The sequence below is a fragment of the Stegostoma tigrinum genome, chromosome 18 (genome assembly GCF_030684315.1).
Source record: "Stegostoma tigrinum isolate sSteTig4 chromosome 18, sSteTig4.hap1, whole genome shotgun sequence".
In the NCBI taxonomy this organism is placed as follows: Eukaryota; Metazoa; Chordata; class Chondrichthyes; order Orectolobiformes; family Stegostomatidae; genus Stegostoma; species Stegostoma tigrinum.
Window position 1 is genome coordinate 3656536 of NC_081371.1, and position 27753 is coordinate 3684288.

Consider the following 27753-nt stretch of genomic DNA (forward strand, 5'->3'; position numbering starts at 1 on the left):
CTATTTTTTCTGGAGTATCAGATACTCAAGGGTGATCTTATCAAGGTTTATAAAATCATGAGAGGCAGTCCAAAACTACAGGGCACAGGTTTAAGGTGGGGGGGGGGGGGGGGGGGGGGGGGGGGGGGGGGAGAAGATTTTTAAAAAGGGATCTCAGGGGCAACATTTCCACAGAGGGTGATGCATGTATGGAATGGAGCAGCCCAAGGAGATGGAGATGGAGGAGGCTGGTACTACTACAACAACAATTAAAAGGCATCTGGATGGTCACATGAACAGGGTTGAGAGAGATATGGGCGAAATGCTGCAAACAGGACTAGATTAGTTTAGGATATCTGGTTGACATGGACAAGTTGGATCAAAGGGTTTGTTTTCATACTATACAATGACTGTTTGTCAACAGTATCCAAAGTCACCATGCAATGCAATATCCTCTTCATTTGGAAACACAAACAACACCTCGCTATTCAGAAAGCTGTCTTTGACTAATGAAAGAGGTCAGACAAGATCAAACTTGCTTTCTATAATTCAAGAGGTTTAATGTAAAGCTACATCAAAAACATTTACCAAGGCAATTATACAGCAATATTGTCAACAGTTGTGTGAGCACTCATTAGGGCGTTCAGAGTGCTGAAGAATAGCCGACATAGAAAGCTTTAACATGCAAGGAGGAAAAAACACATGGTGTTTAGAAGTATAACAGCTGAAAAATATAGTAGTAGTGACAGGAGAGGAGGGAAGGGAAGGTCGCAAGAGACAAAAATCTACAATTTACTGGCAACATAATGGGAAGGTTTATAGCACTCACTATTATACACAAATACTGCAATAACTTCAGGGCAGGACAGATGCACTATTAAAAAAGAAAAATAAAGAATTTCCAATTAAGATGCACAAGTGATGCTGTTTTTGTAAAACCAGCCTCTCACTTTCCACTTCATCATTGAATTGTACAAATTTGCTATACATATAACCTCTACGGTCCAGAATGCTTGGCAGCAAGTCATTTTTTGGAGTTTGGAATTTTAAGGATTTTGCAATGATATTATGATACCTAGTGCAAATTTGTGAACTGGAAAACACTGTTGTCAAATATTTATCTGAAACATAATGCAGTAATAAACTTTGTTTTATTGATACAAATACATTCTTCATTTCTGTGCTTCCAAAATATTGTGCTGAATAATGACAGAGGGATGGCTCATTTTATTTCCCCAATAACTATGCTGTCAACTGTTGATTTCTGAATTGAAGAGATTACAGTGTACTTCAATAATAGATGTAAATTAAATTCACCACAGTTAATTTCATCCATTTCAATCCAGTAACCTTTAAGCAAAGTGGAGAGTGATAATTATTGCTGATCAACATCTATTATTACACTGAAAATGAACTGCTACAAGTGAGAAGTGTCAACCTTTTTATTAAAAGACTTTTTTTTGAAAAGAAACCCTCTTTTCTTCTCTCTCTTTCTTCACTAGTTTTTATACTGAATTCACTAGCTCTAATTTACACTTCCTCAGTCCTTATATTGTTCACTTCATAACCCTTCAACCTGAAACTCACATTTCCAACAAACTGCTGTGAAAAAATGTCTGAAAACTCTCACCTCTCAAGCCTTAATTTAACTAGCTGCAGACCTGCATGCTTAACTCCTGCAGCAAGTTATGGCCCAGCATCAAGTATTGTCAGGAGAAAAGAAAGATACAAGGATGACAGCATTACACAACTGCATTTATAATATAAAGTTTCACTGTGTGTCTTACATATAGAATTTATCACATACGTAACATTAATTAAGGATAATTAATTATTTATTATGAACGATCTCTAACCAAGTCAAACTTTTAAGGGGTTCATTTGCTAATACTACTTGGACACTATCAAGCAAGGAGCTTGAAAAATTAAACTGCTTGCAGATAACACTGTTAATGTCAGGCATTATCATTGCAATGCAAATCTCAAAAACTCACTGCTCAATTCACTTTGTTCCACCTCTTCCCCCTGCTCCAGAATTTGCTGACTGAAATGTTACTTGCCATTTAAACTTGCCAAGGGTGACACATAATTGCTAACGCAATAACAAGCAAGTCCAACTGACAGTAAAAAGCAAAGTTAAATAGCCGCAATTTCAGCAGTCAGATTTTAAAAAGTATCAGAATTAATCTGTGGTTATTCTTGCCTTTTGTCTTTTTTATTTCAATCACTTCTCCTCACTTGAATTCTCCTTCTGTATTCAAGATGGCCCCAATTCATCCACTTTTCTTGCCCCACGGTGCTTCTTCTGATCCTTTCATGTTCCTTCTATCTGTTAAACAGATACACTGCTGGTTCCAAAGTACACCAAGGCCCCAGCTGTGCTGTAGCTCTTGAAATGCTATATAACAGTAAGGTCCACACTTCCAGAAACGTACTGGGTAAAAGAACAGTGCTGAAGGGTGCAGAAAAAGTCTAATGATGCAGACTGCAAGTTGGCCCACTTTAATCCAACATCTTTTTCAAAAAGATTAAGAAAACAAGTAGCTGGCTTCCTGATCAATGTCACCATTTTCTGTGAAGTACAACACTGTACAGAGGGCAACTGCAGAATTATGAATGTGATAATACAAAAGTTGAAAGTCCAACCCCATTATCTTCAATAAGCGAGATACTGAAGTTCCAAAATCAAATTAGAGATTTAAAAGGATAGAAGTTTACTTGAAACAAAAATCACTGTATATCATCCAATTTGATTGACACACGACTGAAACAAAATACATTGATGTAGGAACCTATAGCCGCCAGCAAAAATACTCCCAACTGTTATGTTAAGACTGGCAGCCAGGAAAATATAAATTTAACTGGGTCATTTTAGTCTAACTATCGAGTTTTCAAATGTGTTGTTCTTTCAAATGTTTGCATGCAGGCATATTCCTTTATTTTGTGCTGGTGCTACGTTGCAACATCAGTTCTCCAAGCATGAATACTGAGCAAAATAGCACAGGTAGCTTGCATGTATATTTAACTCTGCTACTAGCTCACATGATTACAAGAACTGACCAATAATATGAAAATAATAGCATATACCATAGTCTTATTGTACGATACTGCTACTGCCCCTTGCAGATGGGCAGAAATTTCAGTGCTATAACACAGCACTATTTTGAAACAAGGGTGAACATTAATGGTAATCTGGCAATATTCCTAAAGCAGTGACTATTCAATTGCTCATTATCACGATGGTTTCATGCCCTCGTATAAATACAAACTACTACTGTGAAAGGATACAAAGAAAAATGTTACTTTTATAATTAAATAGTGTATGCCCCTTGCTTTTACACACAGGTCTCAAGAAACCAAAACTGACGCCAAGATAAATGCGCCAGTTGATCAAGGCCACAAGCCAGTAAAATTCCGAGGGTTTTTTTGGAAAAGAACTACTTTCCAGCTGGAGCAAATCAGACAAGGTTACAGCAGCTGTGGGCTACATTAGTCTCCACACTTCAGAAGCCAGCAGTGTTAATGCAATAAAAAAGAAACAACTAAACACAGATGATCCAGCTCTCAGCAGAAACAGAATATCTTCTGAGGCAATCCAGAGGAGAGTCAGATTGACATGATTAAAATGTGCAGGGTTTTCCATTAGTCAGCACAAGGGACATCTGGCACAGCATGGATTGAAGCTGCAGCAATTTGTGACAAGGCAACTAGTAATTGCATCAGAATTCCTTGAATCCATTCTCAGTTCCAAGTATTGGAACCAACACAGGGCTCAAAATTGATGTCAGTTTATTTTAGAAATCTAATTCAACTTCAGATATAAACTTGTAAACAGCAATTAAAAATCAATTACATAATCTTCCTTATGGCTTTATACTAAGCAGCCAGATGGGGGGTGTTTTGTAAGCCCTCGAATGAAGACCATTTGCTCACAGCAAGACGCTGCACATAGAACCTTTTAATGTGGGGTGGCGATTGTGCTACAACTACCACACTGTTCGGCTGATCAGGAAACTATCCCATTCCTCCAGCCTGCTTGGGAATAGCAGAAGGGCTCACAGATTGATATTTGGCTATGCTATATCACTATCTGATATAGCTCTGCTGGTACTGTGGCACTATCCTTACAACTAGGCCAGAAGGTTTAGATTCAAGCCCCTCCTGTCCTAGTGATGTGTCATAAGATGCCTTAACTGGGAGATTAAAAATAATTATAAAAAGATCTTGTGGCATGGTGGTAGTGTCCCTACTGCTGAGCCTGAAGGTCCAGGTTCATGTCCCACCTGGCCCTGAGATGTGTCATAACATGGTTGAACAAGTTTGATTAAAATAATGGCTCAATGTGTCATAGAACATAGAACATTACAGTGCAGTACAGGCCCTTCGGCCCTCAATGTTGTACCACAATCCTTCAGCCAGTGTTCTCCTGTAGTTGCCATTCTGTAGGATTCTAGTTTGTGATCAGTTATATCTGATTTTAAGTGGCTTGATTCACTCCTAGACCCTTACTTCTGGATGCTGGACTTATTTAAGGGATGTGAAATGAAGAGGTAGGAGACAGATGTTTCAGTGTAAAAAGAATTTATGTTTATTTAAAATACAAAAGGTAATTACACAGATGGGGGACTCAATTGTAAGAGGAATAGAGAGGTGTTTCTGTAGCATTCAAACAGAAGTCCAGAATGGTATGCTGCTTCCCTGGTGCAAGGGTCAAGGATGTCTTAGAGTGGATGCAGGACATTCTGGAGGGGGAGGGTGAACAACCAGCTATTGTGTTGCATACAGGTATCAACAATGCAGGTAATTAATGCATAAGGTGCTACATGCTGAATTCAGGGAGTCAGGTGTTTGACTGAAAAGTAGGACCTCAAAGGGAGCAATCTCAGAATTGCTACCAGTGTCACATGCTAATCAGAATAGGAATGGCAGGATAACTAAGAGGAATACATGGCTTGATGAATGGTGCAAGAGAGTGGAGCACTGGAACCAGTTCCAGGGGAGGTGGGATCGACAGTTATCGGATAGTCTGCACCTGCACAGGACTGGAACCAATGTCCTGGGGGAATATTTGCTTGTGCTATTGGGAAGGGTTTAAACTAATATGGCAGGGCAATGGAAACCAATACAAGAACTCAGAGGGAAACAAAGTGGGGACAGAAACCAAAGATTGTCAGGGGAAAAGTGGAAGTAGAAGGCAGAGAAGCCCAAGACAAAAATCAAAATGGGCCACATTACATTGTGATTCTAAAAAGAGAATAAGTGCCAAATACATTAGCATGAAGGTGCTGTGTGTCAATGTGAGGGGCATTTGTAATCAGGAGGGTGATTAACTACACAGTTATTAATGGAAATGATGTAATTAGGATCATGAAGACCTGGCTGCTGGGCAGTGAAGGATGTAAATGCGATGTCCTGGGTTATTCAATTTTCATGAAAGATAGATGGAAAGAAAAAGGTGGTGGGGCAGGGCTAATAAATAAGGAGGAGATTAACGCAGTAGTAATGAAGGACATTAGCTTGGCCAATGTGGAATCTGTATGGGTGGAGCTGTGAACACCAAAGGGAAAAAAAAATGTTATCAGCGGAAGTTGTGCACCACCAAACAGTATTTATGAGTTTGGAGATTGTATCAAACAGTAAATTAGAGATGCATGAAGAAAGGGTACAACAGTTATTATGGTGACTTCAATCTATATATTGAATGGACTAACTAAACTGGTAACATTGTGATGGAGGAAAATTTCTTGGAATGTAGGGTTTAATGTCCTTTAGAGAAGGAAACTGCCATTCTTACCTGGTCTGGCCTACATGTGACTCCAAACCCACAGCAATGTGGTTGATTCTGAACTGCCCTCTAGGAATTAGGGATGGACAATAAATGCTGCCTACCCAGCAATGCCCTCATCCTGTGAATAAATTATCCCCAGTACCATGAGTTTTAATTTTGCTTACTGATCTCTTGTGTGGAAACTTGTCAAAAGCCTTCTGAAAATCCAGATACACAATACCAGCTGATTCACCCATGTACACTCTACTAGCCACCTCCTCAAAAATTCCAGAAGATTTGTCAAGCATGATTTCCCTTTCGTCAATCTGTGCTGATTAGGACTGATTCTGTCACTGCTTTCCAATTATTCAATTATTAGATCCTTAATAATTGACTCCAACTTTTTCCTCATCACCAATGTCAAGCTAACTGGCACTTAATTGCTCATTTTTACACTCCTTTTTTTTTAAAAAGACTGAGGTTATGTTAGCTACACTGCAGCCCATTGGAGCTCTTCTAGAGTCTACAGAATAGGGCCACTTTGTTAAGTACTATGGAATTCAGTGCATCATGTCCTGGGGACTTATTGGGTTTTAATCCTGTCAGTTTCCCCAATACCATTTCCTGACAAACAAGGATTTCCTTCAGTTCCTCCTGCTTGATCCTCTATCCCCTAGCATTTCCTGAAAATTATTTATATCCTCCATAGTACAGACAGATTCAAAGTGTTTGTTCAACTGGTCTGCCACTTCTTTGTTGTCCATTATGAATGCACCTGATTCTAACTGCATGGAATGCATATTTATCTTCATCAGTCTTGTTCTCTTCACATATCTATAGAAGCATTTTGCTGCCAGTTTTTATGTTTTCTGCAATCTCACTTTCATATTCTGTTTTCCCCTTCCAAATTAAACTCTTTGTCCTCCTCTGCTGAATTGTAAATTTCCCCCAGTCATCGGGTTTGCTGCTTCTTTCTGGCCAATGCATAAGCCTCCTCTTTGGCTTTAACGCTATCCCTGATATCCCTTGTTAGCCATATTTGAGCTACCTTCCCTGATTTACTTTTACACCATATAAGGATGCACAATTGCTGAAGTTCATCCATGTGTTCTTTAAATGTCATTGCTAATCTGCCATCAACCCTTGAGTATCATTGGCCAGCTTATTGCAGTCAATGCATGCCTCATACATTCAAAGTTAGCTTTCTTTAACTTCAGGACACTAGTTTCAGATTTAGTTGTCATTTTTCATCTCAATGAAAAATTCTACCATATTATGGTCACTCTTCCCCAAAGGATCTCGCACCACATTGTCTCCAAGTAATCCTCTCCCATGACACAATACCATCCTAGGATGGCCTGCTCTTGTGTCCTGAGGTGAGGCTTGAAGCTAGAGTTTCTGGCTCAGAGATAAAGGCGTGAACACTACACCAGAAGACCTCCATTCTTGGCTTCGTACCACAGCAACAAATGGCCCTTAGGTAATACCAAAAATTCCAGCATGAAGACAGTTTGATCATCATCATTTATGTACTTTTCAAAACAATAGGAAAATGAGAGGGGTGATAAGTTAAAAAGTCAATCCCTAAATTCCCAAACATGGTTATTGTTCAAATGCTTATCAAATGACACCTGCATGATATTACCCCCATCATTCAAATTTGTGAAGCAAAGTGATTGTGATCACTGCGGGCTAATTCCACCATTCAAACATACAGGAGTAAATATTCCACAGTACTTCATTTAACATTTCAGTAAGGTGGCCAACAAGTGGTATCTCATCTGTTAGTGATAGAACCTGATTCTCAATTCCATTCATAAATAGGTGGGGTGTCTAATAGTTGATCCACAGGGGACAGTTGCAACCTCCAAAATCAAAATTAAATCTCATTTTCTTGGACACAGATTATTCAAGCCACAACAATCAAATCACAGAAATAAACTTGGGGCGGTCAGATTGAAAGTGGCCATAAGATGTACGCATGTCATCTGAATGCTGATGATATAAACTATTTGGTTTATTTGCAGTTTAGATTCATCTTATTAAAGATGTTTTTCTGTATGTCTTCTGCAAAAGCGATTACAATTTGAAAACTCATAGCATACGATCAAGGTACTGTTAGAATTCCTGAAGTAAGGGAATAATTAAAAATAAACATTGAAAAGTAAAGGATGACACTGAATTGTTGGGGAAGCCAACATGCTTATGCAGAGACAGAAATTGCTGAAAAAGCTCAGCAAGTCTGGCAGCATCTGTAGAGAGAAAGCAGAGTTAACGTTCCAGGTCCAGTGCCCTACTTCAGAGTGTCAACTCTGCTTTCTCTCCATAGATGCTACCAGACCTGCTAAGTTTTCTTACCACAAATTTCTGGTTTTGTTTCCGACTTGCATCATCCACAAGTTTTTTGATTTTTTAAAAATGCTTATAAAAAGAGACTGGGGATGCTGAAGCAGGCAGAATATGTTAGACAAAACTCAGCATTCAGTTGATTTTCTGGGTATCCCATATAGAAATTAATCTAATAACATTAAGGGTCAAGGACTAACATGTCAAAGTCAGAAAACTAATTCATTATAGCAGTTAAACTGGTGTGGGGACAAGGATTTGCTGTTCCTTTCTTAAAACACCAAGTACATGGATTAAAATAACTGATATTTCACTGAATAAAACAATAGCTGCCAACGTCTCCATACAAGCATCAGAATCCTTGAAAATCGATTCCTAAGAGTAAAGACAGACAGTTGTTACAACTCTAAGCAAATTATTGTGCAGCTTGCCATATTTAACATTGACTACTAAAGGGAAAGAAAACAAGGTCACTGATTTATTGTTTAGACTAATGCAATAAACAATAAAAAGTAAACAGTAAAAGTAAGCAACAAAAATAAAACCAATAAAGACAATCCAATGTATGATAAAACCTGCAGAATACTATGGAATTAAAACCGTACCTGACTTCGTCACCTTCAGCTAGTGGTGACTGCTACTAATACTTTTGACTTCTGATCTGTACATACAGTCTTTGATATCCCTTACATGGGAGGCATTGAATATCATTTCAACACTCTGCACCTTGTTCACTCTGATGGCAGAGCTGCAGCCAGTGTTTTTATAAAATTACTGTGTTTATCTAGAGTGATATGAAAGCCACGTTAGTCATCACAATAAACCTGAGAAACAAATTCCAATTCATTAACCCAGTAACAGCAGTGGTGGAGGAGCTCCTTTGGCGTGAGAGTAACAATATTTTGTTGGGAGAAGCAGTTATGATCCATCACCTCCACAGATGTGATACATGCAACCAGAATACAAATAATGCAATGGGGATACAAACAAACAGTTTACAAAGTGATGTTGATAGGTTAACCGAGTAGGCAAAAGTTGACAAACGGAATTTAGTTGTTCATTTTGGAAGAGAGAACAAAAGAACAGAATATTACTTAAATGGAGATAAGTGACACAAGCTACAACACACAGGGACCTGGGGGTCTCGTGCACAAAACACAAAGCTAGCACACAGCTGCAGCAGGTAATCAGGAAGGGCTAATGGAATGCTGGCCCTTGTCCTTGGTGTATAAGAATAGGGAAATCTTACTGCAACTGTACAAGGTGTCGACGAGATCTGGAGTACTGTGAGCAGCTTTAATTCCCTTATTTTAGGAAAAATATCATGTCATTGGAGGCAGTTCAGAGCACATTTATTAGAATGATCCTCGAGTTTAGAAGAATGGGAGGTGATCTCATTGAAGCATGTGAGATTCTCAAGAGGCTTGACTGGGTAAATGCTGAGAGAATGTCTCCCTGATGTGAAATTCTAGAACTGGCCAGGATAATCCTAAAAGAAAGGGGTGCTGATTTAAGACTGAGATGAGGAGGAATTCTTCTGCCAGAGGGTCGACAGTCTTTAGAATTCCTTGCCACAGAGACCTGTGGGGGGAAAAAAAAAGTTCTTGTGTATATTTAAGGCAGAGATAAATTCTTGATCCGTGGGTTATGGGGAAAGGAAAGTGAATATGAAGAATTTTGGATGAGCCATGATCCTATTAAATGGTCAAGCACGCTCAAAGGGTCGAACAGCCTACGCCCATTCCTTATGGTCATCGCTGAGTCTCTGGTTAACACAGCCATTTTCTCCCAGATCCGCTCAGACATGAAGAAGGAAATTGAAGCAATAGTAAATAATGAGGTTTCCAAAACTCTCATTCTGTTCTTGTCCATTCTTTCCACCTCAAGAAAACCTGGTGGCCACCATAAGGATGCACTCTTGCTTTCCTTCTCTGAGGGGACCACAGGCCTGAGCTGATATCTCAAGGCAAAAAGGTAACATAATCAATATAAACAATTCAACTAACATCAGTATAGGATTCATATGTGTCTAACTTACTGCTAATAACCAAGGTGGAGCTTTGCACAAATAAGAACTTTTAAAAATTCTTTCATGGGATGTGGGTGTCCCTGGAAAGGTCAGTATTTATTATCCAACCCTAAATGCCTGCTAGGTGGTGAACAGATAACCGCACTGAGGCTGTTGGGATGAAAGTTTCAGGACTTTAACCAAAGAAACAAAATGCACAATAAAACTGGTTCAAATAGTCCAACCTAATACTCAGCTTTGGAACATGAATTCCAACACAGCTCATGGTGTCAAGTGGTAGAAGTGAATAGCAGGATAGTGTAGGCTGGTAAATCTAGAATCATTTTAACTTCTGTCTTGGGCTAATAAAATAAACATTAGTCTTTCTTGGTATATGAGACCAGCTGGATAGTTCTGTGCTGATAGACATAAACAGAATACATAAAAATAGCAGCAATGAGCCATTCAACTCTTCCATCGCTCTTTGCCACGTATTTCAGAGAATCTTCTATCTCAACTCCATCTACAGATACAATTCTCGTATTGACAAAAGTATTACCATCCCAAAAACCTGTCTTGAATGCATTCGAACGCCAAGCATTCTCCACTCTGATCCAAAAATTATGACCTGTGTTCCAAATTGTCCAACCAAGGGATACATTTTCTCAGCACTGACCTCTTAAGAGTTTTGTATCTTAAGATCCCTTTTCATTCTTTTAAACTCCATGGAAGATGGGATTGAACCTGCTCAATCTTTCTTCTTAAAATAATCCACCCATGCCAAGAATTAGACCAGAGAGAATCTTGCATTGCATCCCTCTTAGGAACAAATATCCTTCCTTGAGTTAGGGCCACCAAAACTTCAGGTAGAACTTCAGAGGTTGGGTCTCATCAAGACCCTACAAATTACTAAAGTGAAACAAGACTTTATCATTGTTGTAATCCAGAATTATGGAAATGTATTAGTTACTGTGACAGATCTCTGTACAGCTTCAGCAGTTCTCAGCATTACCGTGTCTAGAAACTGTCATAGCATGTCCAGTTTTCGTCCACTTCCATATCTTTCTAGGTTATTATTCAGAATATTAGTAATCTAGTCTTGGAAAGTCTAAGCAAATATGCAGGTTGTAACAGCCACGTAGAGGCATTTGTCAAACACCACCAGAAATAAAGCTCTGATTTGGCTTTTCTGATACATGTCAGACAATCATATCAGCGTTCAAGACCATGGCACCTAGCTACTATCAAAGAATCCCTACAGTGTGGAAACAGGCCATTTGGTCCATCGAGTGCACACCCACACTCTGAACAGCATCACACCCAGACCCAACGCCCTATCCTACTCATGTAACCCTGCATTTCCCATGGCTAATCCATCTAACCTTCACACTCTGGACACTTTGGGCAATTTAGCCTGACCAATCCACCGAACCTGCACATCTTTAGACTGTGGGAGGAAACTAGAGCACGCAGAGGAAACCCACACAGACACAGGGAGCACGTGCAAATTCTACACAGACAGTTGCCCGGGGCAAAATCGAATCCGGGTCCCTGGCGCAGTGAGGCAGCAGTGCTAACCGCTGAACTACTGTGCTGCCCCTTTTGTAAAACCAGATTAATTCCTTGACTATCTCATTGCTGATTGTGGGATTAATGGTTGCCACGTTTGACAATCTGAGGAAAGCAAATAGCCTTGTTTCTAACACTCAACAATTCCACACTTTCAAACCTGCATCTTTTCTCCGTTTCATCAATTATTCATTAATTCACCTCACTCACCAATCATTTATCTTCAGCTTAATAAAACAAAACTGTTATTTATACTTAATGCGCTCAGATTTGTTACTCTTTCCGCACAATACATTTTGTACAATACCTCCTTGCAGCTTGAATGGTTGAGTTATGTACAAGAACATTTCCTCCAAACTTGATGTAGGTTCTCAAATCATGCAACTGACAAATAAGCAGCCCCAATACATACAGATTCCCAATAACTCACGTAGGCTGGATCTATTTCAGCCAGATTACGAAAACCGGAAGAACTACGGATGCTATAAATCAGAAACAAAAACAGAAGTTGCTGGAAAAGCTCAGCGGGTCTGGTGGCATCTGAAGAAACAAAGAAACCTACAGCACAGGAACAGGCCCTTCGGCCCTCCAAGCCTGCGCCGATCAAGATCCTCTGTCTAACCTGTCATCTATTTTCTAACGGTCTGTGTCCATTTGCTCCCTGCCCATCCATGTACCTGTCCAAATATATCTTAAAAGACGCTAACGTGTCTGCGTCTACCACCTCCGCTGGCAACGCGTTCCAGGTGCCCACCACCCTCTGTGTAAAGAACTTTACACACATATCTCCCTTGAACTTTCCTCCTCTCACTTTGAACTCATGACCCCTAGTAATTGAGTCCCCCACTCTGGGAAAAAGCTTTTTCCCAATATACCCTGTCTATACCCCTGATGATTTTGTAGACCTCAATCAGGTCCCCCCTCAATCTCCGTCTTTCTAATGAAAATAATCCTAATCTATTCAACCTCTCTTCATAGCTAGCACCCTCCATACCAGGCAACATCCTGGTGAACCTCCTCTGCATCCTCTCCAAAGCATCCACATCCTTTTGGTAATGTGGCGACCAGAACTGTACACAGTACTCCAAATGTGGCCGAACCAAAGTCCTATACAACTGCAACATGACCTGCCAACTCTTGTACTCAATATCCCGCCCAATGAAGGAAAGCATACCATATGCATTCTTGACCACCCTATTGACCTGCTTTGTCACCTTCGGGGAACAATGGACCTGAACACCCAGATCTCTCTGTTCATCAATTTTCCCTAGGACTTTTCCATTTACTGTATAGTTCGCCCTTGAATTTGATCTTCCAAAATACATCACCTTGCATTTGCCCGGATTGAACTCCATCTGCCATTTATCTGCCCAACTCTCCAGTCCATCTAATATTCTGCTGTACTCCAGTCTAGCTATATTCTGCAAAAATCAGAGTTAATGTTTCTGGTCTGATGACCCTTCCTCAGAAGGTCACCACAGCCAAAACGATAACTTTGATTTCTCCAGATTATAATCCAGACAACTATCGCCACAAAGAGTCAAAATATAAAACCACATCAAATAACCAAATCAGAACCACTCATTGACTTAAGACGTAGAACAAGCTAATGTTAGCCTTCCTTCAGACTTCGAAACATCAACATGCTGGCAATTAGGAATTAGATCTTGCACAGGATTTACAGCAGAAAACAGCCAATTTGGCCAAGTAGTCAGTATTTATGCTCTAGCAAATCCTGTAATCAACAGTTCCTTCTGTTTCAGGATCTAACTTCCCCTTATAGGTTGCTATGCTATTTGCTTCAATAACTCAACATGGAAGATAATTCAAATTCTAACCATTCTCTCAGCCAAGAAGGATTCTGAATAGTCTAGATGATTGTAGCTCCCTTGATATGCAATTCTCCTTCATTCATATACAAGCAAAAAATACTCAAATTCCAAACAACAAACTTTCAGAATGTATGCAAGGAATTATATTGAGATAACAAGGTGTAGAGCTGGATGAATACAGTAAGCCAAGGAGCATCAGAGGAGCAGGAAAGCTGATTCCTCCCACAGTCTAAAGATGTGCAGATTACGTGGATTGGTCAAGCTAAATTGCCCAGACTCAGAAGGGCCTAGACACTTCTTCCCAAAACGTCAGCTTTCTTACTTCTCGGATGCTGCTTGGCCTGCTGTGGTCATCCAGCTCTACAGCTTGTTGTCTCACATTCTCCAGTATCTGCAGTTTCTGCTATCTCTGAAGGAATTATATTGTGTGGTTTGACATCCTTCATTGAAACTAACTTGTCAAAGCAAACATTTGTTTACTTTGTTCACCCGTTCTTAAAATAACCAATCGTCTAGTTTGTGCAAGTATTATGATGGGAAAACATCATGTTGTATGGAAGATCCAAACCCCAAAGGAGCGCAATTGCTATTGTAACAAATTCACACCAGTCAACAGCAATCTAGCTATACTTCATACACAATCAACTACTACATGCAACAACTATATTGCACAACCAAAATGGCAAAGATACCACATCTGGCAGTATCTGTGTAGACAGAAAAAGAGTTAACAATGAGTTCGGTATAACTATTCTTTAAAACTCTGAACAACAGTCATATTGAACTCAAAGCATTAACACTGTTTCTCTCTAAAGATGCTGCCGGATCTGAGTTTCTCCAGCATTGTTTCAGATTTGCAGAAAGAATGTGGATGTGACACCTCTGAAAGGAACCAAGCCTGCATGACATGAAGGTAGCATGTTAACATGGTGCAGATTGGGATTTGGCAGAGACCCAGGCAATGAAATCTGACTTAAAGTCTGCCAGGGATGATGCCAACGGCATGACATCCTGCTGCTGGACACGAAGGGGCAGCTCCTTAGTGAAATAGGAGAGCCTGTACCCCTCGGGATAACATTTAAACTGACAAGGCAATTCAAGAAAGGAGAGAAGAAAGGAAACACAAGAAGCTTTGGAATGTACTTCAGAGAGTTAAGAAATGCTTCCAGACAAGTCAGTGCCACCTCTGCATAGGGTATCACCTGAGTCCTAAACCCGTTCTGAGGAGGGTGCTGGGTGGATGGGGGGGGGGGGTGGTAGTGGGGTGGAGAGGGGACAGTCGTGGGGTGGAGGGGGCGGGGGAGGAGTGGGAGGGATGTGAAGAGGACACTGAGGCAGTGGAAGAGAGGGGGACTAAGAGGACACTGTGGGGTGAAAAGGGAGGCTCGGGAAGGGGTGGGGGCGAAGAGGTGGTGTGGGTACTGGGTGGGGGGAGGGGGGGGGAAGGGAAGAACAGACGTGGGAGGAGGGGGTGGGCGGTGAGTGGAGGGGTGGGGAAAAGACCGGGTAATACCCCGATGTAGCCTTTACGTGGGGCCCTTTTGCAGATTGAGGAGATGGAGGTCGTGAAAGCCCCAGGCTCCAGTGAACTCTCCTACCGTCGGGTAAAGGGCCTCGCAATGCAGTCCTGCCGACAGGTTCAGCTCACTGAGCTTGCTGTCCCACTCGAGAGGATCGGCACCGTCAGCGTCCAGCGCTTCCATCACGGCCGCTCAGCTACCACAGACAGACGGGCCTCGGGCTGTCACTGTCAAACCACACTCTGAGACAACACCGCTGCCGATCTCCCTCACCCGCCTCCTACACAGGCACAGCCGAAAGTAGAGGCGGGATCAATGGCATTGACTGACAGTAGAGTTCGCCTATCGGAGATCGGCTGGTCGCAAGGTGCCACCTCCTATTGGCACGGATTTAAGCCAATCAGTTTGAGCCACTTCGCCTTTCTGTTTCGAGCGGGCACCACCCCCGTCCGCCGCCCCCACTAGTCCACGCCCCCTCCGCTCCGCCTTCTACACAACCCCGCCCCCCACCGCCAGGCTCCGCCTCATGACCCGCCCCCTCCGCCAGGCCACGCCCCTCACCCCTCCGTCCCATGAAGGCGGTGCTGGCGCATGCGTATTGGCGTTTCCCCGATTTATCTGACAAAGGCGAAATAGTTTGCTCGGTATTTTATATGAAGGGGAGTGGGTTGAAACCTTCACTTCGGAGGTACCAATAAGATCCTGTTGAAAATGCTGGAGAAAGTCACCCTACGGTTCAGGGTACTAAAGTTATGGCGCTCATTTGGAGAGCTGGTATAGGCATGATGGGCCGAACGGCGTCCTGCAGCACAATACTTAAGTGGCTGTGAAGCTTAATTGGCCACCAACCTGAAAAAGGGTTGCTTATCCTCGCTGTTTCCTGCCTTTTCCCTGTCCATCCCAGTATGCTACCTCCAATATTGTGGGCTCTTGTGACAACGATTTGTGAGGTTCCTTGTCGGTTACATAGAACATAGAACATTACAGCGCAGTACAGTCCCTTCGGCCCTCGATGTTGCACCGACCTGTGAGACCAACCTGAAGCCCATCTCACCTACGCTATTCCATTATCATCCATATGTTTATCCAATGACCATTTAAATGCCCTTAAAGTTAGGTTGGACAAAAAGCTTTCTCTAGTTTGCTTATATTGTGTTCACCACTCTGTAAGTGGGGAAAAGCTTCCAAAATTTTCCTCGATGCTACCCAGCCTCTCACACCCTGACCTTTGATACTGAATTCTGAGCTGTGTACATCGTCTTAAGGTTTTTTCAGATATCTCCGATTGAACTTCTTTGCATTATCCGTTTGTGAGGTGGAACTCATCCCATCTCCCTCAGCCCAGGGGTTTCTCAGCTTCAACAAGTACAGCTTGCACTTCCTTCGAACCTTATTCTTTCATGGGATGCTGGTGTCATTGGCAAGGCCAACATTTGTTGCCCAATCCCCAGTGAAGCTGCATAACCCGTCCAGGTTGTTGCGGTTAAGTCAACAGCATCACCATGGATTTGGAGTCACATATAGGCCAGACAGAGTAAGGACACCAGATTTCCTTCCCAAGAAGCCAGGTGGTTTTCAGCGCTTATGAGTGAGCATCAATCGACAATAATTGTTATGGTTACCATTACTGAGGCCACCTTTGTGTTCCACTTTTCAATCAATTGAATTCAAATTCCACCAGCTACCGTGAGGGGGTTTGAACCCATGGCACTAGCCATTAACCCGGCATTATTGCTCAGGGAGATTAACACGACATCATCGTCTCTGTCAGTGACTTGCCTGTTGTTTGAACTTGGTTGGGCAAGAACTCTACTGCTCAATCAGAAATGAACAGCCCTTTATTTCCATAGCACCAATCAGCACCGTTGTGGAACAGAATTTGACACTTAACCACTTAAAGAAATATTAGAGCAGGTTTGGTCAAGAGACAGGTGTTGAGGAGCATTGTAATGGAGGCGAGAAAGAGATGGAGATGAAGAGACACAATTCCAGAGTTGAGGGCATTGCAGCCAATGATGGTGCGATTTAAACTGGGAATTCAGAAAGAAGTCAAAATTGGGTGGAGGGTTATGAATTTGGAGGACATAATTGAGATAGAAAGGAGAAAGGCCTCAGAAGGATTGGCAAGCAAGGATGTGAATTTTTAAATTGAGACATGGATGGACTGGAAGCTGTCGTAGAGTAGCGAATGCAAGGGTGACACAAAGGTGTGGTTTCCATGCTTGCACCTTCCTCAAGCTTCTCTGTGGTTCAGTTATTGAGTTCAAACTTTCCATCTGTGTGTTCACACTGTCCTATAACCTTTGCCCACCTCCTCTCGAGGACGTAGAGTCATACAGCATTGAAATAGGCCCTTCAACCCAACTCGTCCATGCTGACCAGGTTTCCTAAACTGAACGAATCCCATTTGGTGCATGTGGCCCATATCCTCCTAAACCTTTCCTCTCCATGTATCTGTCCAAATGCCCTTTAAATATTGTAATTGTACCCGCCTCTACCACTTCGTCTGGCAACTCATTCTGATTGTGTTCCACCCTCTGTGTGAAAATGTTGCCCCTTAGGTCCCTTTTAAATCTTTCCCCATTCACCTCATACCTATAGCTTCTAATTTTGGACATCCCAATCCTGGGAAAAAGACCTTAGCTTATCAATGCCTGCCATGAATTTAGACCTGCTGGAGCTCTGCAAGTCCCTGATTCAGCTTTGAGTGAAATTAGACTTGTGCTGTGACCCCTTGTACATACACCAAATGAGGTGCCCCAGATTTTGGGAAAAGTGGGCAATATTAACCAGTCAGCACGGGGCAGGTGGCACCGTTTAATGCCTGTAGGGTCCATGTGGTCGAGGGCGTGAGGGTGATGTTGAACAACAATGGCCAACTGTCTGTAGAAGTGAATTCATTTCCTATCCGTCAGCAGATTTTAAAGTATCTTTGAATATTTATGTCTTTTAATCTTGTAATTGGTTGAAATGGTTGAAGTAGCAATCTAGAGGCTCAGGCTAATGTTGTGAGGGCATGGGTTCAAGTCCCCCCACAACACGGTGGCTCACTGGTTAGCATTACTGCCTGTCACTACCAGGGACTCGGGTTAGCTTCCAGCCTCGGGCGATTGTCAGTGTGGAGTTTGAGCATCCACCCCGATACCTGCATGGGTCTCCTCCGGATGCTCCAGCCTCCTCCAATGATGTACAGGTTAGGGTAGACTGGCTGCGCCAAACCACCCCACAGTGTCCAGGGATGCGCAGGCCAGGTGGATTAGCCATGGTAAATGTGTGTTACAGGAATAGGGTAGAAGGGTAGGGTGGTCAGGGTGGGATGCTGTTTGGAGGGCCTGCGTGGACCTGCTGGACTGTACAGCCCGCTCCCACACTGCAGGGATTCCATGATTCTACAATAGCTAATGCAGTGTAAATTTAATTGATGAAATCTGGAATTGAAAGCTAGTTTTTGTTGATGGTGACTATAAAACCATCATCAATTGTTGTAAAAACGCATCTGGTTTGCTACTCCCCTTTAGGGAAAGAAACTGCCATCCTTACTTGGTCTGGTCTCTATGTAACTTCAGGCCCACAGCAATGTGGTTGACAACTGCCCTCTAGGAAATTAGGAATGGGGAGTAAGTGCAGACCTAATCAGTGACATACACACTCAAATGAGTTTTTTAAAAAAATCAAGTCAAGCAAAAGAGTGTTAAAGTACAAATAATCATTTACGAACCCATCATGTTGTTCCATTTGAAATTTGACAATCTTGCATTTGTCCTGATGGGGATGAGACAAAAAGCTTCAAAATGTCTTTCTTGTTTCAGCAAGATTCGTAGGTATATGTGGAAATGGGCCAATCAACCCATTATGTCTTTTCTGACATGACAGATCTGATAATCCTCAACTTTCACTTTCCTGCCTTTTCCCAAAACCCTTCTTTCCCTTACTGATTCAAAATCTGTCTGTCTCAGCCTTGGATATGCCTAACAAGCCAAACTTCACGCCCATCTATGATAAAGGATTTCACAGATTCACTATCCTCTGAGAGAAACTTATGCTCATCTCTGTCGTAAACGGGCAATGACTTATTCTGAATTGATGCCTAATGGTCCTGGAGTCTCCCTGAAGGGGAAACAACCCTTCCACATCTACCCCACAAAGCCCTCCCTGTTTGTTTCAAAAATTGAGTATGCGCTCTCTATGGTGAGCTTAGTGCCTCAGAAGAAGGTTTTGGAGATGGCCTGACAGAGTTTCTTAAAATTACAGAGGGGTTCAATTAGGTATACGTTGAAAAGATCTTTCCACTTGTCCAGGCAAATTAAACTAAGGGTCATAAAATCACTTGTTAAATCCAGTGGGAGGAATTGAGAGAAAACCTCTTTTGCACAAGAAAGTTTTGAGAATGTGGAACCGGCTACTACTTGGAGTAACTATGATGAATAGTCCATTTGAGGTGAAGCTTGAGAAGCAGATGAGGCATCGAGAAATGAATTGAAATGCTGGTAGAGTCATACAGCGCAGAAGAAATCCTTTGAGTCTGTACTGACTATTTACATAAATTCCAGCTTCCAGCACTTGGCCCATAGCCTTGAATATTATATTGTGCGTGTGTGTGTGTGTGAGACTGTGATAGATTGGGAGGAAGCTGTTTGGGATGTGAACATCAACGCGGACTTGTTGAGCCAAATGGCCTACCCTTGTGCTGTGCAATCACCATGATCTTATGATAAATCTGTAAAAGGGAATTTACTTATTCAATGAGAAGCAGTCAACATTTTACTCCTTGCAGTCCCAAATCAGCAGCCTGCTTCTGGATTTGAAATTTAAATATAACCCTTCCAACCTTTTGGCTTACTGAAGGTGAATTTTCCTCAAGCGGCAAACTGGATGGACTTAAAGGCCTGTTTCTGCACTATCGCAATCTGAGACACACTCGTGAGTGACCGTGGGCCAGTGATAGTGATCAATAAAGGAATAACAAATGTCAGAACAAACTCGAGGGGAGGTGAGTGATGGAATAACAGAACTTCCCATGAAGTAAGAAATCAGATTTGAAGGTTTTGTTGATGTGACTGGGTTCCAGTATGGGTTTTGGATGTCCAGACAGAATGGAGGTGGTTAGGGTCCACTTTTTCATCTGTTTATTCAGGTGTTGTGGTAGCCGCTGGGATGGGCCAATATTTATTAAACTGCCTCCATCTTCCAGCCTGATTGTTGTGCCGGGGTTACGCTCATCTTCTGGACAACAACAACCTGTATTTGTTTAGAGCTTTTAACATAGTATAATGTCCCAAAGAGCTCCGTAGGCCCATTACCTGGCAAATTACGATACCAAATCACTTAATTCTATCACAGGATGTGGTTGTTGCCAGTATTTACCCCTCAATCCCTAATTGCTCCTTGAAAAGGTGGTGGCAAGCTGCTGTCTTGAAGCACTGAAATCCACGTGGGTTAGGTAGACCTAAGTGGTGTCACGGAGGGGATACCAGGGTTTTGAATCAGAAAGAGTGAAGGAGAGGCCAATACGTTTCCCAGTCAGGATGACGGTAATCTTAAAGGAGGATTTTGTGCCTTCATAACATCGAACAGTAGTGACCTAGACAGCAAAACCCTCAACCTGCTAATGAATTAAAAAAGAATAGATTTTTGACCTTTGACCACAACCATGAAGCTCTGTAAGCTGATTTGAGTTCTGGATTTGCTGCATGTATTCCAACAATGCACTTCTTCCCCTTACACCTTGGGATTGTTAACTTGATAAGCATGTTTGTGGTTGAGGAGAAGCAAGAAATGGTCTGTCTCCCACATCAGTTTGTTCACAAAATCCCATTAATCCTAGTTTCAGGGTATTTGTGCCTTCCATGGAACAGCCCGCCCCAAATAATCAACCTGTTATGACATATATCTATGTCTGTCACATCCTGGAGTAGACTTGCACCCAGAGCTTCTACAGCTGTGCCACAGCAACATCTAAAAATTACAGCACAATCAAGAATAAGGAGAGGCACAGTTGAGCAGTCAAACCAAGATACCAGAGACCCCAATGGCTTTCTGATTGATTGCATTATCCAGATGGTGATGCTTGTGGCTGATGTGTGTTGCTTAATCTTCCTGCAATTGGTAAATAAAGTCACCATAAGTTCTGGAGGACCAATCATGAGAGAGATGACGTGGTGAATTTAACATTATGGTCACCATTCTTCAGGCAAGGGGAGACGTTGAGAATGTGGGACTTCCATGGTAACCTCAGGCAGTGCAGGAATTGAACCCACACTGTTGGCATCCCTCTATATCAGCTGCTGTTAATCACAGATAGAGCTTGCAGCTATATGTACTCAATGTTTTATTTGTCCATGGGCTCTGAGCCTCATTGGCAAGGCCAGCATTTGTTGCCCATCCCTTATTGCCCTGAGCGCAGTTAAGAGTTGACCTGGTTACAGAGAAGTTGGAGGGGGCAAATTGTGAAGGTATGTGAAAAGAAGAATAAGAATTTTTAAATTATGCTGTTGCTGTGCTTGGAGCCTCAGTGAGCCAGTGAGCTTGGGGTGGAAGGGTGTCAGGGGCACTGGACTTGCTGTGAGTTATGACATGGAGATTGGAGTTTTGATTCTGCATCGTGTTATTGACATCAAAATGATGTACTCTTTCTAATTCCTATGCTTCAAATTGTGTTGTTTTAAGCAGTTTCTTAGTGTCCTGAAGTACAGCTCAAAACCAGACTTGCCAACCCCTTGAAATGTATCAGTCCTCATGTTGCGGAGTATTTTCCTCAATGCATTTTTTTTTGTATTTGTCAAATAGAAGAATGGCCTTCCAAGAGTATAATGTGACTTCCTGATTCAGGTATAGCATCAAGTTAGCTACAGACTAAAGCTTCCTGTACACTGTCCCCATCAAATGCTCCCATGACAGGGAAATCACAGGGTTAGATACAGAGTAAAGCTCCCTGTATGCTGTCCATCAAACACTCCCAGGACAGGGACAACACAGGGTTAAAAACACAGAAAACAGGAGCAGGAGTAGGCCATGAGGCCCTTCCAGCCTGTTCCACCATCCAGCATGATCACGGCCGATCATCCAACCCAATCCCCCGCTCCCCCTTTGGCCCCATACCCTTTGATTTCTCTAGCCCTAAGAACTATATCTAACTCCTTGAAAACGTTCAACGTTTTGTGCTCAACCACTTTCTGTGGCAGAGAATTCCACAGGCTCCTCAATCTCCAGGTGAAGATATCTCTCATCTCAGACCCAAATGCCCACCCCAGTATCCTAGTTTTGAGCACCCCAGTCATCGGGAACATCCCTCCTGCATTTATCCTGTTAAGATTTTACAGGCCTCCATGACACCCTCCCTCACTCCTCCAAACTCCAGCAAACGCAATCCCAACTGATCCAGTCTCTCCTCCTAAGCCAGTGTTGCCATCCCAAGAATCAGTCTGATAAACTTTTGTTGCACTCCCTCCATCGCCAGAACTCCTTCCCCAGATAAGGAGCTCAAAACTGCACACAGCACTCCAGGTAAATTTACAGCAAGACGTGCCTGGTCCTGTATTCAAATCATCTCACTATGAAGACCAATGTACCATTTACCTCCTTCACCACCTGCTGCTCCTTTTCAGTGACTTGTGTACAAAGACACTTAGGTCTCATTGCATTTCCTGTTTTCTAACCTATCACCATTCAAAACGCCTGCCTTCCTGGTTTTGCTGCCAAAGAGGATAGCCTTACATTTATCTACTTTATACTGCATCTGCCTTGCATTTTGCCCACATGCTCAGCTTGTCCAAATCACACTGAAGAATCTCTGCATCCTCCTCATAGCTCACCCTCTCACCCAGCATATGGGTGTCATATGCGGACCTTGACAGGGAAGAACGCTGGCTGTACATTATCTGAATGACATGTCTCAATCCCAGCCTCAAAAATATACTTCTGTCCCCCACTGCATAATGCCAACTTTAAAATACCTAATAAAAACCAAAAGAACTGCGGATTCTGTAAATGAGGAACAAAAACAAAGTTTCTGGAAAAGCCCAGCAGGTGCGGCAGCATCCTTGAAGGAGAAAACAGAGACAACGCCTTGGGTCCTCAGTTCTGAGGTAGTGTCACCGGACCTGAAACGTCAACTCTACCCTCTCCCCCACAGATGCCGCCAGACCTGCTGAGCATCTCTAGCAACACTGCCCTTGTTTAAAATACCTAACTTTGACCATAAGACGTAGAAATAGAAATGGAAATAGGCCATGCAGCCCATCAAGTCTGCTCCGCCTGGCTGATCTGACTTCTGGAAGTCTGAATACACACATCTACTATTCACCCTCTATCATCCCTGGTTGCCAGTTCCTCATAAATGCTAATAAATTAGTTAGATGTGATTTCCCTTTTATGATGCTGTGCTGACTTTGCTTGATTAGAGTCTGATTTGCTAAGTGTGCTGTCATTGTTGTCTTAATTGATTTTCTAATGATAGCTATTGGGCTAATTGACCTTTCGTTACCTACTTTTGTCTCCCTCGATCTTTGAAGGGACATCTCACAGTTAGCAGTTTTACAGTCTCTGGACTTCACCAGATTCTGAGGATTTTTGGAAAATTGTAGCCAATGTGTCCCTAATCCCTATCACTACTTTTTGGATTCTATGATGCAAGCTTTCAGGGCCGGGGACCTATTTGCCTTTGACCCCATTAGTTTGACCAGTACAATTTCTCCAGTGGTCCCGATGGTTCTTAGTTTCTCCCCTGTATTCTTTAGTATTAATGAGATGTTCAAAGTGTCTTCTATTACAAGGAGCGATGCAAGATATCTGTTTAATCCTCCACCATGTCCTTATTTTGTAAAACTGTCTCCATAGATTCATTTTCTAAACGGCCTATGTTCACTTTGACCTCTCTTTCTTTTTATATATTTAAAGTAGCTCTTATTGTCAGTTGTTATACTCCTTGCTATGTTGCCCTCATAGTTCATTTTCTCATTTATCTTTTTAGTCCTTCTTTGTTCGATTCTGAATTTATCCCAGTCTTCAGAGCTATTACTGACTTTGGTCTCACTGTATGCTTTGTCTTTGAATTTAATACTTCCCATAACTTCCTTGGTTAGCAATGGCTGGTTTATCCCTCTCTTTCCTCATTACTGGGATGTGTTTTTGCTGAGAATCATGAATTACCTCCTAAAATATATGCCACTGCTTGCTAGGTGTAGAGCTGGATGAAGACATCAGGCCAAGCAGCATCAGAGGAGCAGGAAGGCTGATGTTTCGGGCCTAGTCCTTTCTTCAGAAATGGGAGAGGGGAAGGGAGATCTGAAATAAATAGGGAGAGGGGGGAGGCGGATAGAAGATGGATAGAGGAGAAGATCGGTGGAGAGGAGACAGACCAGACAAAGAGGCGGGGATGGAGCCAGTAAGGGTGAGTGGAGGTGGGGAGTTAGGGAGGAGATAGGTCAAGGGGGCGGGATGAGGTATGGAGGTAGGAGATGGAGGGGTGGGGCTTGAGGTGGGGGGGGACGGATAGGTGGGAGGAAGAACAGTTAGGGAAGTGGGGATGAGATGGGCTGGTTTTGGGTTGTGGTAGAGGGAGGGGAGATTTTGAAGCTTGTGAAGTCCACATTGATACCATTGGGTTGCAGGCTTCCCAAGCAGAATATGAGTTGCTGTTCCTGCAATCTTCGGGTAGCATCGTTGTGGCACTGCAGGAGGCCCAGGATGGACATGTCGTCTGAGGAATGGGAGGGGGACTTGAAATTGTTCGCGACTGGAAGATGCAGTTGTTTAGTGTGAACTGAGTGTAGGTGTTCTGCAAAGCGGTCTGCTAGCGTCCGCTTGGTTTCCCCGATGTAGAGGAGGCCACGGGGGATAGCGGATGTGCAGGTGAACATCTGCTTGATGTGGAAAATCTTCTTGGGGCCTGGGATGGGGGTGAGGGGGGAGGTGTAGGGGCAGGTGTAGCACTTCTTATGGTTGCAGGGAAAAGTGCCAGGTGAGGTGGGGCTGGAGGGGAGTGTGGAGTGGACAAGGGAGTCGTGGAGAGAGAGGTCCCTCCGGAAGGCAGGTAAGGGTGGGGAGGGAAAAATTTCTTTGGTGGTGGGGTTGGTTTGCAGATGGTAAAAGTTTCAGTGGATGATGGGGTGGTATGTGAGGACTAGGGGGATTCTGTTTTGATTGTTATTTCAGGTAGGGGGTGTGAGGGATGAGTTGCAAGAAATGAGGGAGACACAGTCAAGGGCGTTCTCGACCACTGTGGAGGGAAAGTTGCGGTTCTTGAAAAACGAGGACATCTGGGATGTATGAGAGTGGAATACCTCATCCCGGGAGCAGATGCAGCGGAAACAAAGGAATTAGGAATGGGGATGGCATTTTTGTCGGAAGATGGGTGGGAGAAGGCGTATTTTACGTAGCTATAGGAGTTGGTGGGCTTAAAATGGATATTGGTTTCTAGGTGGTTGCCAGAGATGGAGACAGAGGGGTCCAGGAAGGAGAGAGAGGTATTAGAGATGGTCCTGGTGAACTTGAGGTTGGGGTGGAAGGTGTTGGTGAAGTGGATGAACTGTTTGAACTCCTCATGGGAGCACGAGGCGGCACCGATACACTCATCAACATAACGGAGGAAGAGGTGGTATTTAGGGCAAGTACAGGTACGGAAGAGGGATTGTTCCACGTAACCTAGAAAGAGACAGGCATAGCTTGGGCCCATGCGGGTACCCATGTCACTCCGTCAAATGACACCCTCATCCGCTTCGCCGAACTCGTCCTCACCCTCAACAACTTCTCTTTCAATTTCTCATACTTCCTACAGACAAAGGGGTGGCCATGGGTGCCCACATGGGCCCAAGCTGTGCCAGCCTCTTTGTAGGTTACGTGGAACAATCCCTCTTCCATACCTACACTGGTCCTCAACCACGTCTCTTCCTCTGTTACATTGATGACTGTATCGGTGCTGTCTAGTGCACCCACGAGGAGCTTGAACAGTTCATCCACTTCACCAACATCTTCCAACCCAACCTTAAGTTAATCTGGACTGTCTCTAATACCACTCTCTCCTTCCTCGACCTCTCTGTCTCCATCTCTGGCAACCACCTGGAAACCGATATCCATTTCAAGCCCACCGACTCCCACAGCTACTTAGAATACACCTCCTCCCACCGACCTTCCTACAAAAATGCCATCCCCTATTCCTAATTCCTTCGCCTCCATCGCATCTGCTCCCAGGATAAGGCATTCCACTCTCGGACATCCCAGATGTCCTTGTTTTTGAAGGACCGCAACTTGCCCCCTCAGTGGTCAAGAATGCTCTCAACCGTGTCTCCTGCATTTCCCGCAACTCATCCCTCACACCCCGTCCCTGCAATAACAACCAAACCAGACTCCTCCTTGTCCTCATATATGACCCCAACAACCTCCGGATCCATGCATCATCCTTCTACACTTCTGCCACCTGCAATCTGACCCTACCACCAAAGACATTTTTCCCTCCCCACTCTTATCTGCTTTCCGGAGGGACCTCTCTCTCCGTGACTCCCTTGTCCGCTCCACACTTCCTTCCAGCCCCACCTCACCTGGCACTTTTCCCTACAACCGCAGGAAGTGCTACACCTCTCCCTCATCCCCATTCCAGGCTCCAAGAAGACTTTCCATATCAAGCAGATGTTCACCTGCACATCAGCTAATGTGGTATACTGCATTGGATGTTCCCGTTGTGGCCTCCTCTACATCGGGGAAACCAAGCAGGGGCTTGGGGTCCACTTTGCAGAATACCTACGCTCGGTTCACTCTAAACAACTGCACCTCCCAGTCACAAACCATTTCAACTGTCCCTCCCATTCCACAGACGACGTGTCCATCCTGGACCTCCTGCAGTGCCAGAACGATGCTACCCGAAGATTGGAGGAACAGCAACTCTTATTCCACTTGGGAACCTTGCAGCCCAATGGTATCAATGTGGATTTCACAAGCTTCAAAATCTCCTCTCCCTCTATCGCATCCCAAAACCAGCCCATCTCATCCCCGCTTCCCTAACCTGTCCTTCCTCCCACCTATCCCCTCCTCCCACCTCAAGCCCCACCTCCATCTCCTACCTACTTATCTCATCTCGCCCCCTTGACCTGTCTGTGCTCCCTGGACTGACCTATCCCCTCCCTACCTCCCCACCCATACTCTCCTCTGCACCTATCTTCTCCTCTATCTATCTTCAGTCCACCTCCCCCTCTCTCCCTATTTATTTCAAAATCCTCTCCCCATCCCCCTTTTCTGATGATGGGTCTAGGCCCGAAACGTCAGCTTTTGTGCTCCTAAGATGCTGCTTGGCCTGCTGTGTTCATCCAGCCCCACACTTTGTTATTTTACATCGGCTTGATGAGCATGTCTCCACCCTCAAGGATACACATCTCCTCTAAACTCCAATGAATACAGTTCCAACCTACTCAACTACTCAACCTCTCCTCATTAGGCAGTCTCTCCATAACCAACTAGTGAATCTTCATTCGATTGACTCTAATGTCTGTGTTTCCTTCCTAGATAATGGGACCAAACTGTTCACAGCATTCCAGCTGTGGTATGACTAGTGCCTTGTATATCTTTAGAAAGACAATGCTCTTTTTATACTCCATTCCTTTTGAAATAAAAGGCAACATTCCATTTGCCTTCAATATTATCTGATGAAATTGTGAGCTAGTATGAAGCGATTTATGCATAAGTCTCTCAAATAACTCCATTCTGTAGCTTTCTCCAGACTTTCCCAATTTAAATAATATTCAG

At 43.3% G+C, this 27753-nt stretch overlaps 1 protein-coding gene across 1 annotated transcript in view; it reads right to left on the reverse strand.

The window, feature by feature from the left end:
- creb3l2 (cAMP responsive element binding protein 3-like 2) overlaps window positions 1–15303 on the reverse strand; it is a 74031-nt gene extending 58728 nt beyond the window's left edge. The window contains exon 1 of the mRNA XM_048548744.2: window positions 15100–15303. Coding sequence (XP_048404701.2) covers window positions 15100–15204 — 105 coding nt within the window. The 5' untranslated portion in view covers window positions 15205–15303. The remainder of the gene's footprint in view (window positions 1–15099) is intronic.
- Window positions 15304–27753: the final 12450 nt, after the last annotated feature.